General features: G+C 34.4%; 1 protein-coding gene across 1 annotated transcript; it reads left to right on the top strand.

The window, feature by feature from the left end:
• The first annotated feature begins 1,518 nt into the window (after nucleotides 1-1,518).
• Nucleotides 1,519-5,694, top strand: LOC147548423 (UPF0426 protein At1g28150, chloroplastic). Its single transcript, XM_086671046.1, has 3 exons — nucleotides 1,519-1,715; nucleotides 1,815-1,955; nucleotides 5,351-5,694. Exons 1-3 carry the CDS (start codon nucleotides 1,674-1,676, stop codon nucleotides 5,528-5,530), a joined length of 363 nt encoding a protein of 120 aa, XP_086527172.1. The 5' UTR covers nucleotides 1,519-1,673; the 3' UTR covers nucleotides 5,531-5,694.
• The last annotated feature ends 6,278 nt before the right edge of the window (nucleotides 5,695-11,972 follow it).

The raw sequence follows: 11,972 nt of genomic DNA, 5'->3' as shown, positions 1-11,972 counted from the left end.
AGTGGTAAAAAATCAAACACCCGCGATGCTCCCCAAATAATAAGATAGTTTGGGATCAATATGGGTTATTTAGACATTAACTCCCAATTATTTAGCGATATCAGGACTACACCCCTAAAATGAAAATATATATGGCGTTGACTCCATTTTCGATTTCTCCTTTAAATGTCAGTTAAGTGGTTCACCTGGTAACCACATGCGTGATTTATGAAAATGCGCTTCATAAAATATTAGGTTATTTAGACATTGACCCTCGACTATTTACTGATACTAGGACTACCCCCCCCCCCCCCCCCCCCCCCACACACACCAAAACAAAAATATGGTTAGGGTTGACCATCCTTTCCGATATTTTCGTCAAATACCAAATAAGTAGTTCGCTTACGGTTTCATATTCCTCTTATTTTTATAGGTTTCTGAAATTGCATTATCTACAGAAAGTGATCGGTCCATGAACTTGAAGTTAGTGCGAGAACCCGATCCAAATAAGCAAGAAATATCAAGAAAAATAGGCTACCTGAAGTCCGAGACGGGTTCAACCCATCTGACTAGATATATTAGATAGGTTACCGATTGGAAACATATAAAAAAAAAGACTTACCCCAATACTGTCTACCGTCTAATAAGTTTGGTTGATTAAAGAGGTAAGAGAAGGTCTCAGATATATAATAGTTTGATACAAAGTCTAGTCCTTAGTTAGTTTTAGATTTGTTACTTATAATATAAAAAAACTCATGCATGTGGTTTGTGGTTGCCACGCGATCCACTTTACTGATGTTTGACGGAAAATCGAAAATGGGAGTCGACTACAAACATATTTTCATTTTTGGGGGTGTGGTCCTAAAATTGCTAAATAGCTGGAGGTCAATGTCTAAGTAAACTTAAATACCTAGTGAAGGTCTCAGATATATAATCGATTGATACGAAGTCTAGTTAGTTTTAGATTTGTTACTTATAATTAAAAAAAACTCATGCATGTGGTTGGTGGTTGGCACGCAACCCACTTTACTGATGTTTGACGGAAAATCAAAAATGAGAGTCGACTACAAACATACTTTCATTTTCGGGGATGTGGTCCTAAAATTGCTAAATTGCTAGAGGTCAATGTCTAAGTAAACTTAAACATATTTTCTTTTTGGTCATAAGTCACGTATGTAGTTGACACGTGAACCACTTAACTGATATTTAACAGAAAAATCGAAAGTTGAGATCAACGTCATACATATTTTAATTTTGAGAATGTGGTCCCAATAATGGGAAATCAGTAGGGGTCTATGTTGAAATAACCCCGATAGATTTTCATTTTTTTTTTTTTTTGGAAGTCGACTACGATCTACGTATGTCGTTACATTTGGCATTGATACATCAAAGATGTGATACGCTCAATAACTGCCCACTCAAACTGAAACAAGACCGAACCTATAGCCCAACAAGACAATGGCCTAAAACCCAACTACATTATTTACACCCTAATAATCCCAAATCAAATAACCAAAGATTCCACCTTCTCTGGGATTCGAACATGAGAGGATAGCGAAAATCGAACCGTGACTTCAAGGTTTTGGGAGTCGTTTAAGTAGGACGCGGTACGTACTTGTTTTCCACCAGCATCTTTTCTCCCTGCCACCAAACTCCCATCCTCAATCTTCACCAAACCACCCAGACCAGAGAATATGCCTCTCTCCCTCAACTGCCACTTGCCGCCGCCGGTGACTGTGAGTTCATTTTTCCCTCTTCACTCCTTCTCATCTTCTTTATTTACACTCTTTTACCCCTTTTTCTTCTTAATTTCTAATTCATTTCTGTATCTGTAGTTGAACAAACCAAATCTACAAAGAACCAAATCATTCTCGCCTTCATCTTCAATTTCGTCTTTGTGGAAAAAACCTAGTTTCAGAGGTACCAAGATCAAAGCTTTCTTCTTTGATGAACCCCTTCTCAAAGAAGCTCTTAAGGTAATCTACTTACCCACTTTTCTTTCTTGTTTTTACTATTTTGGGGTTGTCCGATTGTATGAAATTATTGATAAAATGATACTGAATCATCTGAGAAGTTTCAATAATTGGGTTTTGTCAGATTATTATGAACTCAAAACTGAAATTTGCACTACCCAAATGGAAATGATTCAACTTTAATGTCTACTAGAGTTTCGATTTTTAAACGAAAACATGTACTTGATAAGCCTAATTATCTGAGGCATATATAGGTCTTGTACTCTTGTACATGCCCCATTTTACATGGAACACAACTTTCATTTTACATGTAGAGCCTTACATTCTCCCACTTCTCCAATACAATTTCACTGGAACAAAAGGATTCACATTTTTCATAAATTGTTTTTAAAAATTATTTTAAAATGACTCGTTTAAGAGCTTAAGACTGAGAAAACAGATATGCATGTATTTGAACTTAAGGAACCATTTCCGTAGGCTTGCTTAAGTCGATATATTGATTTCTTAAGCTTACATGCCCACATAGTCCACTGACTTCGTCCTCGTTTGAGTAGCCTTGTAGCCACTTCATGTAAACCTCTTCACCTAAACTCCCATTCAAAAAAGTCCTTTCGACATTCTTTTGGTGAAGCTCTAGATCGTAATGAGCAACCAAAGCATATTCATTTTATGTGAGCCTTTTCCTGATACATGCGAAAATGTGACATAATTAACTAGTGTTTTCTTTCTGAGTGGATCTCAAACACCAAGATTCCACGGTCGAATTTTCGCATGTAACATTTTGGTCTTGAACATCACGATTCCACATTTATATAGCATTAAGTTTGCTTTGAAGGTCGAATTTGATCTTCAACACCAAAATAGACTCCAAAGGCAAAGTTGTGGAGCTGTTTAATACTTGTTGGGACCCTAGAGATGATAATGTGATAGTCACTTGAATCATGGTAAAGCCCATAAGAAAAGGAGTCGGACCCCACCTCAAGTTCTATATCTATTTCTTTTATTTGATTATATCAAATTTTATTGTTTTATTTGGTATCGAAATATGTTTCTTAGTTGAAGTTAGTTTAGATTTTAGAAAGCCCATTAATTATAGGAAACTAGTAAAATGCGTAGATTTCATTTGAAGATCAGTTTTTAGTTTTAGCTTAGATTTTGAAGACTTTTGTTCATAAAGCTAATATGAAGAAAAACATTCAAGTATCAATAAAATCGTCTATTAGTTTATATTGTTATCGATTTTGATTCGGATATTGGAATGAATAACTAAGGAAACCTCCGTTGAAACTTCCGCCAATGCGTTTACATTAGAAGGGGCATCAAAGCCTTTGATTCTTTGGGAAGAAATGTCACCAAAGTAAATATTCAAAACATGGGAAGCACCAATAAGTAATCTCACCAAGGACTTTAAGGAAATCAAGGAACAACTGAGAGGAATCAACGAGATGACACAACTGAGGGCAGTCATGGTAGCACAGTTTCAGTAGATGATGGATGGGCATGGTCAGATGATGAACTACGACATGGCTACAAATCCGGCGATAAACATGTACCAGTAGCCAGTCCCGAACACCAGGATTCCGCGGTAAGCTTGTCCAAGACACCCTCTAAAGAGAAAATTTCACCCCAAAACCCAAACATTCCTCCTGAAAACCTAATCCATGAGACTCATGGTAATGGAAAACCCAAATAAACCTTATCTGCAAGCCTAGAGGAAAGTATACCTCATTGGAAGTTAATTATGGTCGGCTTTGCCGTTAAATTTTTGGCACAAACTTCTTTCAAAAAACCTAAGACAAGCAGCGAGTGCCTCAAAGTGCCTCCAGATGACACAATGGTGTTAGTAAATATTTGGCAACCCAAGAGGCCTCTGAGAGGACACTCAAACTCAAACCCAAAGTGGTTATTTCGCCGAACCCCCTCCTCAGTAAATTCTTTTACCCAAGCCACCTCTATAACCACATGACTTTCCCCAAGTAGCACCCTAATATTAAAATGAAGCTTCATATGGGACCCGTGGATCAATTTCAGTTTATTTTGAAATGTATTTTACGGTTCCTGTGGATTTCAAAGAGAGATATGGACCGCCTGATTCTCCAAACCACCATAAAGACGTGGTAGGTGATAATCCAATTTGTGGACGTTAGACTCATGAAACAGATGAACGTGATGCAACGGTACGTCAAAAGGGTTAGGTCACGAAGCTAAAATGTCTCATATTCCAAAGCAAACCAGAGTATTTGTGGTATACGGGGAAAGCATGAAGGCGTTACGCTTTTAAGTTTGAGGTCCAACCACGTCAAGCCGGGGAAGATGGTGTGAATCATGGTAAAGCTCATGTGATCACAAAGAAAGGAGCCGAACCCACCTTAATTTCTATTTCTGTTCTTTTATTTAATTATATCAATTTCTATTATTTTATTTGTTTGCATGTCAAAATTGGTTTCTTAGAATAAGTTAGTTTAGATTTTAGAAAGCCCATTAAGTTTTTGAAACTAGTATTATTATTATAAGTTTTGAATAGCATATGAAGAAAAACACTCAATCATGTTTGTTCCACAGATAATGTCATCCAGATCAATACCATTTCTTTTATGCACATGAGCTTGTAGGTCAGTTGGTTGTGCACCTATCTGAAAATACCGAAATGTCGTGGGTCCAAGTCATAGGAAGCATGGTTTACCACCCAATTTTTCCTATGTAATTTATAAATGGAAATAAAGTATAGCTAGTTCTTGAAGGCCGTTAAGGTTTGTTCAAAGACCTCTGTGCTCCAAGTTTCTACGGTCTGTGTCTAACTGTTGCTTCCGTGGCGGTTTATGAGCTTTTATGATGTAGTGATTTTGCATAGTAGTTATGCGCTTATTTCATCCTTAGCTAGATGTGGCCATGTCATATGATGTAATGAATGTAATCGCACAAAAATAAGTAAACAATTTCGCTTCTGTTATGATACCAATTCGATAGGGTAAACACATCACCCAGTTTAGGATCACTATCAAAGCTATTCTCGTATATCGTGTCGGGTAGTAACCCATATGTAGCATAATATGTTGTGGATGTTAGGTATGTAGAAGTGAATTAGTGGAGACCGTAGTTCATAAAGACGGTTAAAATAAAGATACCTACTAGTTACTAAATGATACTCTTCTCCTCCCCTTTCGCGGACTAGCTATTGAGTTTTCAATTCTTGGTAGGATTATCGAACCCCTTAAAGTACATTATTTTAAGCTTAGGCGGATATAGAAGAGTCTCCCGAAGCATATCTCGAATTGTGAAATTCTAAAATATCATAGACTTTGATTGATGAAACTTGTAATAATGGTTACTACTCTTAACGCACGAGAAACTTAAGCTCATTATGCTTGTTTTATCTTCCATGTTTTACATTCCTTTAGGAACCGGTAGCGTTCATGGGAGGAATGTTTGCAGGTATTTTGAGGCTTGATTTGAACGAAGACCCACTTAAAGAATGGGTTACCAGGACTGTGGAAGCTTCTGGAGTTGCAGATGAGGAAGTAGATGCAGATATATCAAGTTCGGAAGAAGAGATTCCTCAACAAATTGTGATCGAGTAATGACCAGTATGTCAGTCTCAACTACTCTTATTCAGCCTTCTCAAGTTCATTACTATTTGGATATTGTATGTAAAAGTGTTAAGATAAAAATCTAGTTAGAATTTTCTAATGTATATCATAGTGACAAAACTATTATTCCTTTGATAAATCATTTACACTTAAAACAGTTCATGTCGATCTCGATTCCTAAAATATTATGTTCTGATCATCGGTAACTGCGTAGGGCTGGAAGCTCGAGAATTAACTGAAGCAGGACAGGCAAAAAAGAAAAAGAAAAACAATAGTGTCAAGTTCTCGTCAATCGTCATTAGTAGTTATTATTGACAAGTTCTCGTCAATCGTCAAGAATCCTGCCTTGTGAGAGAGACCCAAAAACCATACAGGGCGAGGAAGGCCGACGACTACATCCACACTTCTCTCTTGGGTACATAGTCTAAATTAGGAAAAGGGTCGTCTTCAGTCTCAAACCATTAAGGCCATGTTTGGCGCGCGGGAATGGACTGTGATTCTTGGGAATCACATTCCCGTAACATGATTCCTGGGAATCAGATTACTGTAGTTTGATGTTTGGTTTGACCAGGAATGGGAATTTGATTCCTTACACATTCTTAATTAGGTGTTTGGTTCGTATAGGAATAGGAATGTAAATATTTGTAAAAATTCACTTTTACCCTTACTTAAACTATATAAAATACAAATTAACTTTGTTATATATTAAAATCAGTATTATTTATTCAAAATCGTAGATATGAAATAATAACACGATACACCAAAGGGTTAGAATTTAAACCTAAATAAAAATTATCTAATATTAAATTTTGTTCATAAATATTAAAGGCCAGCGCTTTGGGGAAAGCTAAATAGTTTCCGGGGTGTGAAATTTTAAAGGGAATATGCAAAATTTTGAAAATATTCCGGGGAAACATATTTTATGGGGAATATTTTCTAACTTCTACACCTCATCGTCTTCACCGGTGAAGGTCGCCGGCTGTCCAAATTCCGGTTGGCGACCTTCAACCACAATTTTTTTTTTTCTTCTACTCTCTCTCTAGATCAGAGCAGACCTTCAGATCTAGAGAGAGAGTGGAGACCCCATTAAAGGTCCGAGCAGACCTTCAATGGGTCTGTGCGGACCTCCAATGGAGGTCTGGAACAGACCCTTTGAAGGTCTGTTCGGACCTTTAATGGAGGTCTCCACTCTCTAGATCTGATCTAGAGAGAGAGGAGAAGGGAATTTTTTTTTTTTATTGTTGAAGTTTGCCGGCCGGAAATTGGCCGGCCGGCGACCTTCACCGGTGAAGACGATGAGGTGGCGAATACATGAGGTGGCAGAGAGAGAGAGAAGTGAGGTAGAGAGAGAGAGAGCTGAGGTGGAGAAGCTATTTTGCTTTCCCCCTAAATAAAATTGTCAAACAAAATTGACCAATTTTTTACCAAGTCTTCACACCCCGGAAACTATTTCACTTTCCCCAAAGCGCTGGCCATATTAAATAGAACTTGTTAATACCAAATCCCACAAAAAAAAAAAAAAATTTGATAATTCAATATTTTGTTAAGATATATTTGTTAATAAATATTAATATATGTGATTCCGGAAGAATGGTCACCTCCCCTGAGTTTGTTATTATCCCTTTTTGAGGAAATCACATTCTGGGGCCCACACCAATCCCACAAGTCAAACACTGATCTGGAATGTGATTCTCGAGAATCACATTCCAGTCCCACGCCATTCCCGCGCACCAATCATGGCCTAAGAAATGGTCATTTGCTCTCTCAAGCTGGTGGAACGAGTTTACAAATTTGTTGTTTTTAATTGGTTTCATGGTCGTCTTCTATCCTAAAACATTAAGAAAGGGTCATTTTCTCTCTCAAGCTGGTTGAATGAGTTTACAAATTTGTTGTTTTTAATTGGTTTCTATTTTGTACAGGGCGGTTTTGTATTAATATTCAACTTGTAAGAAAAATGTGCTATCCCTAAGTGGTTACATATTGACTCTTTTTGGCATTTATACATATGCCTTCTCTCTATACAAACTAACATGCTAATATAGAAACAAGATGGTAGGCAGTGGCGAAGCCAGAAATTTTCTTGTGTGGGGGCACTTTTAAAAAGAGAAACTCACATAAAATAATAAATCCAACAATATGTAGTAGCCCGTTACATTTTAATTTACTATATTGAATACATTTTGGATCAACTCAGTATAAAAGTGGTTCGTCCTACACTATAGTTATCATATTTAGAAAACGACAAATTCCGGCGATTTTTTTTTCCAATCAACCTATTGCTATTTAATCTTCTTTGAATGATATAAGAAATACGTAGGTGAATTTCATTATATTCTTAATTATATTAATAGGGTAATTTAGTTCAATTTTTTTAAGAAAAAAGAATTACACAATTTAATTTAGAAATATATACAAAAGAAAACAAAAATAACAACACTTGCTTTTTCGTGGAAGAACTTTACACGCAATCAAAAGTCTGAAAGTAAATAAATTATATATATTCATGTTTTTATCTTATTTGATTTCTAAGGAAACTGACTATATACGGTCACGTTTTTTACTAAAATATTTTACGATTTATTTTGATTGTAATTTAATGGTTACACTTTTATTTATGTAAATAGTCAAACTAGGTAATTAATCTAACACACTAAAAGAAAATGTATATTTTATGCCAAAAAATAATTTTATTTTGAAAGAGGAGATGATTAGGAAAAAATCGTGTTACTCATTAGACTAGGTTTACCAAGAAATTAAATTACAAAATAATCGATATATTTTACTTCACGGCTAAAGAATTATATTATAGTGCGATGAGTTTTACACTATTTTTCCGTAGACTTGAAATAAATAGTGGGTTTGCTAACTAGAAAAGAAATAAAAAAAATCATTTAAGAATAAATCTATTTATTTAGGGATAGTGTTAAGGGGAGGTCTTGGGAGCATGTGGGGGCATGCGCCCCCACATGCCCCTTACTAGCCCCGCCCCATTGGTAGGTATCACAGGTGACTGAATATTTGGTTAACCGGATCCATAAAAGAATTCATTTAATAGTTAATTATTAGAAGATCAATAAACTTGTTATAGATACTTTATGAATTCTAGGACTATTAAGCTAGATAGAAAGCTCTATTGAGATCTTTTTTTTTGTTTTTCTTTTTTTTGTTGAAACGATCTTTTTTTTTTTCTTTGTTCAAACGCTCTATTGAGATCTTAGATTGGGGGTGAGTGCGTCTGAATCATTTAAGGTGACGGGTAATTGTTGTATATGAATTTTTGTTTAATATGCTTGCTTCTCTAGTAAGATTATGATATTGTAAAAAGGGTTTTCTTGAAAATTTCGTGTATACAATTTGTAACTGTAAAGAAACACGTTTTGGAGGAAATTTGTCCAACTAGAAAATTAAAATATGTGAAAAGTGGGCGGCTGAACAAAAAATTGCCTAGACGGTCGTCTTAATAAACAAATAAAAGATTGATTGGTTCAACCTTCAAGTGTATCTAGGGGGGGTAGTGGAGCAAGACTTTCGCGGACTCTTGAGAGTCCGCGAAAGTCTGAGGCATTCAAATCCAGACATTTGAGAGTCTACGAAAGTCTGCGGCATTCAAATCCAGACATTTGAGAGTCCACGAAAGTCTGAGGCATTCAAATCCAGACATTTGAGAGTCCATGAAAGTCCGAGGCATTCGATTGTAGACAAAATATGTCCCAGACTTTGGTGGACTTCATAGTTTGATGAATTTGTGAAGGATTTGGGACAAATTTGGAAGCCAAAATGTCTTTCAAAAAACAAGAGACATTTGAAGTCCATCATGTGATCAAAAAACAATAATAATATTAAAATAATAAATGTCTACCAAATGTCCATCAATGTCCACAAATATTCACAGATGTTTACGAAAGTCGAAAAATATATTTTTGAAATGTTAGTATAAATATATTATTTCATGTGATTAAACAATAATAATAATATTAAAATAATAAATGTCTACCAAATGTCCATCAATGTCCACAAATATTCACAGATGTTTACGAAAGTCGAAAAATATATTTTTGAAATGTTAGTATAAACATATTATTTCATGTGATTAAACAATAATAATAATATTAAAATAGTAAATGTCTACCAAATGTCCATCAATGTCCACAAATATTCACAGATGTCTACGAAAGTCGAAAAATATATTTTTGAAATGTTAGTATAAACATATTATTTCATGTCATTAAAAAATAATAATAATATTAAAATAGTAAATATCTACCAAATGTCCATCAATGTCCACAATATTTACAGATGTCTACGAAAGTCGAAAAATATATTTTTGAAATGTTAGTATAAATATATTATTTCATGTAATTAAAAAATAATAATAATATTAAAATAATAAATATCTACCAAATGTCCATCAATGTCCACAAATATTCACAGATGTTTACGAAAGTTGAGAAATATATTTTTGAAATGTTAGTATTAATATATTATTTCATGTGATTAAATAATAATAATAATATTAAAATAATAAATGTCTACCAAATGTCCATCAATGTCCACAAATATTCACAGATGTCTACAAAAGTCGAAAAATATATTTTTGATTAGCACAAATATAATATGCATTACACATTTTGTCAATGGACTCAAGATCTTAAAATGTCCCCAGGACATTTTGTCTATGGATCAAATGTCTTGAAATGTCTATAAAGACATTTTGTCTACAAACTCTCAATGTCTTGAAAATGTCTATGAACACATGTTGTCTATAATAACTCATCCGAAATGTCTTGAAATGTCTTGAAATGTCTACGGGACATTTTGTCTATGAAAGTCTGTGAAAGTCCCGCTCCACTACCCCCCTAAGACTATCTGTTTCTTGGAGTAATTACCATCTTTAATATGCTATTCTATTTCAGTTGCCAAGTCAATTGGAAGATGATTAATTTGTTTTTCGCTTTTATTAAAACCCTTAATCAGGGGTTTTGTTGATATGATGTTAATGTTTGATGAGTTTGACAGGTTGATTTTCTTGATTTTGGGTTCAATTATTTGAATCATTCTAAAGGAGACAATGACAAATTGATGGAAAGAAGTACTAATTTTATCTTGGAAAGAGACTTTTTTTTTTTTTTTTTTGAAGTATCTTGGAAAGAGACTTGAAATTTTGACTAATTAAAAGTTCTAAAGTTCAATGAAATCTGAGCAATTGAAAAGAAGAGTCCTAATAACTAGAAAAAAATTCAGTTTTTTGTGTTTTCCCATAACCTAAAGATATTTTGAATGTAAGAGCATCTCCAATGCAAAACTCAAAAAAATCTCTATTCATCCTATGTGTCAAGTTCCAATTGAGATTCTCACTCCTAGGTGGCGTCAATAGAGATCCTTAAATTTTTTGTGTCTCCAATGCAAAACTCGAAACTTATCTTATCTATTTACGTGTCATAGTTATTTTTGTAAATAAATAATTAGTTATTTTAGAAAATATAGAAGACTCGATTTCTATTGGTTGAAAATCAAATATTGATGAGGTGGACAATTAGAGATATCTCAAGATGACACTCTAGAAATAGAGTGTCCTCTTGAGATATCTCTATTCCACCCTCGACACGTCATCTTAGAGATCCAAATAGAGTGTTGCATTGGAGATGGTTTTTAAGAAAAAACTCTAAAAATCCTAAGTGGCACTCGGAGTTTCTAAGATTAAGTGTTGCATTGGAGATGCTCTAAAGTGAAGTTGTATTTGTTTTTCTTGAGATTCGTTAGACGTAATTTTAATTGTATTTTTTGGTCTATAATTAGTTGTATTTTAGATGACAACAAATCTTTTTTTTTTTTTGTTGAAATAGATGATAACAAATCTTAACTTGAAAAAAAGTAGTAATTACTTATGAGACCCACTTTTACTAAACAATCAAGCATACTAATTAATTTATAAAAGTGAATTTGCAGTAATAAATTTTGTGTTCACATTCAAATCTATTCAGAAAAAAAACACGACCTAATCTTGAAATCATTAGGATTCTTTTTGTTTTTTACATTAAACTCCAAAAAGTCATTATATATAAATTGTACTGTTATATTTTGAATACGTTATGTTTATGTCATGAATTGAATTAACACCAATAACCACCATTAAGACATTTTGGTCTCTAAAGGCATATAAAATCCTTATGGTCATTAGTGGTATTTGACGAGTCGTGTTGTTGTGTGTCTAACGCGCCATGACAACAACAAACATAGTTGTAAGCCGTCTCGTGCCCAAACAAGAAAGTTTGGGCACTAAAACATCTTGTGGCAAGGGCTCAGCCGCTGTCGTGGTGTTTTTGAGAGTGGCGAGTTTGTACCCATCCAGTGGCGAGGCTAGAAATTATATACTATAGGGGCACGTTTAATTAAAAGAAATGGAGAAATAAAATCATTTTTTTATTGTAGGAAT

The sequence above is a fragment of the Eschscholzia californica genome, unplaced genomic scaffold, assembly GCF_041429995.1.
Source record: "Eschscholzia californica isolate CP2 unplaced genomic scaffold, dmEscCali1.0.p SCAF_3, whole genome shotgun sequence".
In the NCBI taxonomy this organism is placed as follows: domain Eukaryota; kingdom Viridiplantae; phylum Streptophyta; class Magnoliopsida; order Ranunculales; family Papaveraceae; genus Eschscholzia; species Eschscholzia californica.
Note: the sequence above shows the minus strand (reverse complement) of the source record. Positions and strands in the feature narration are given on the sequence as shown.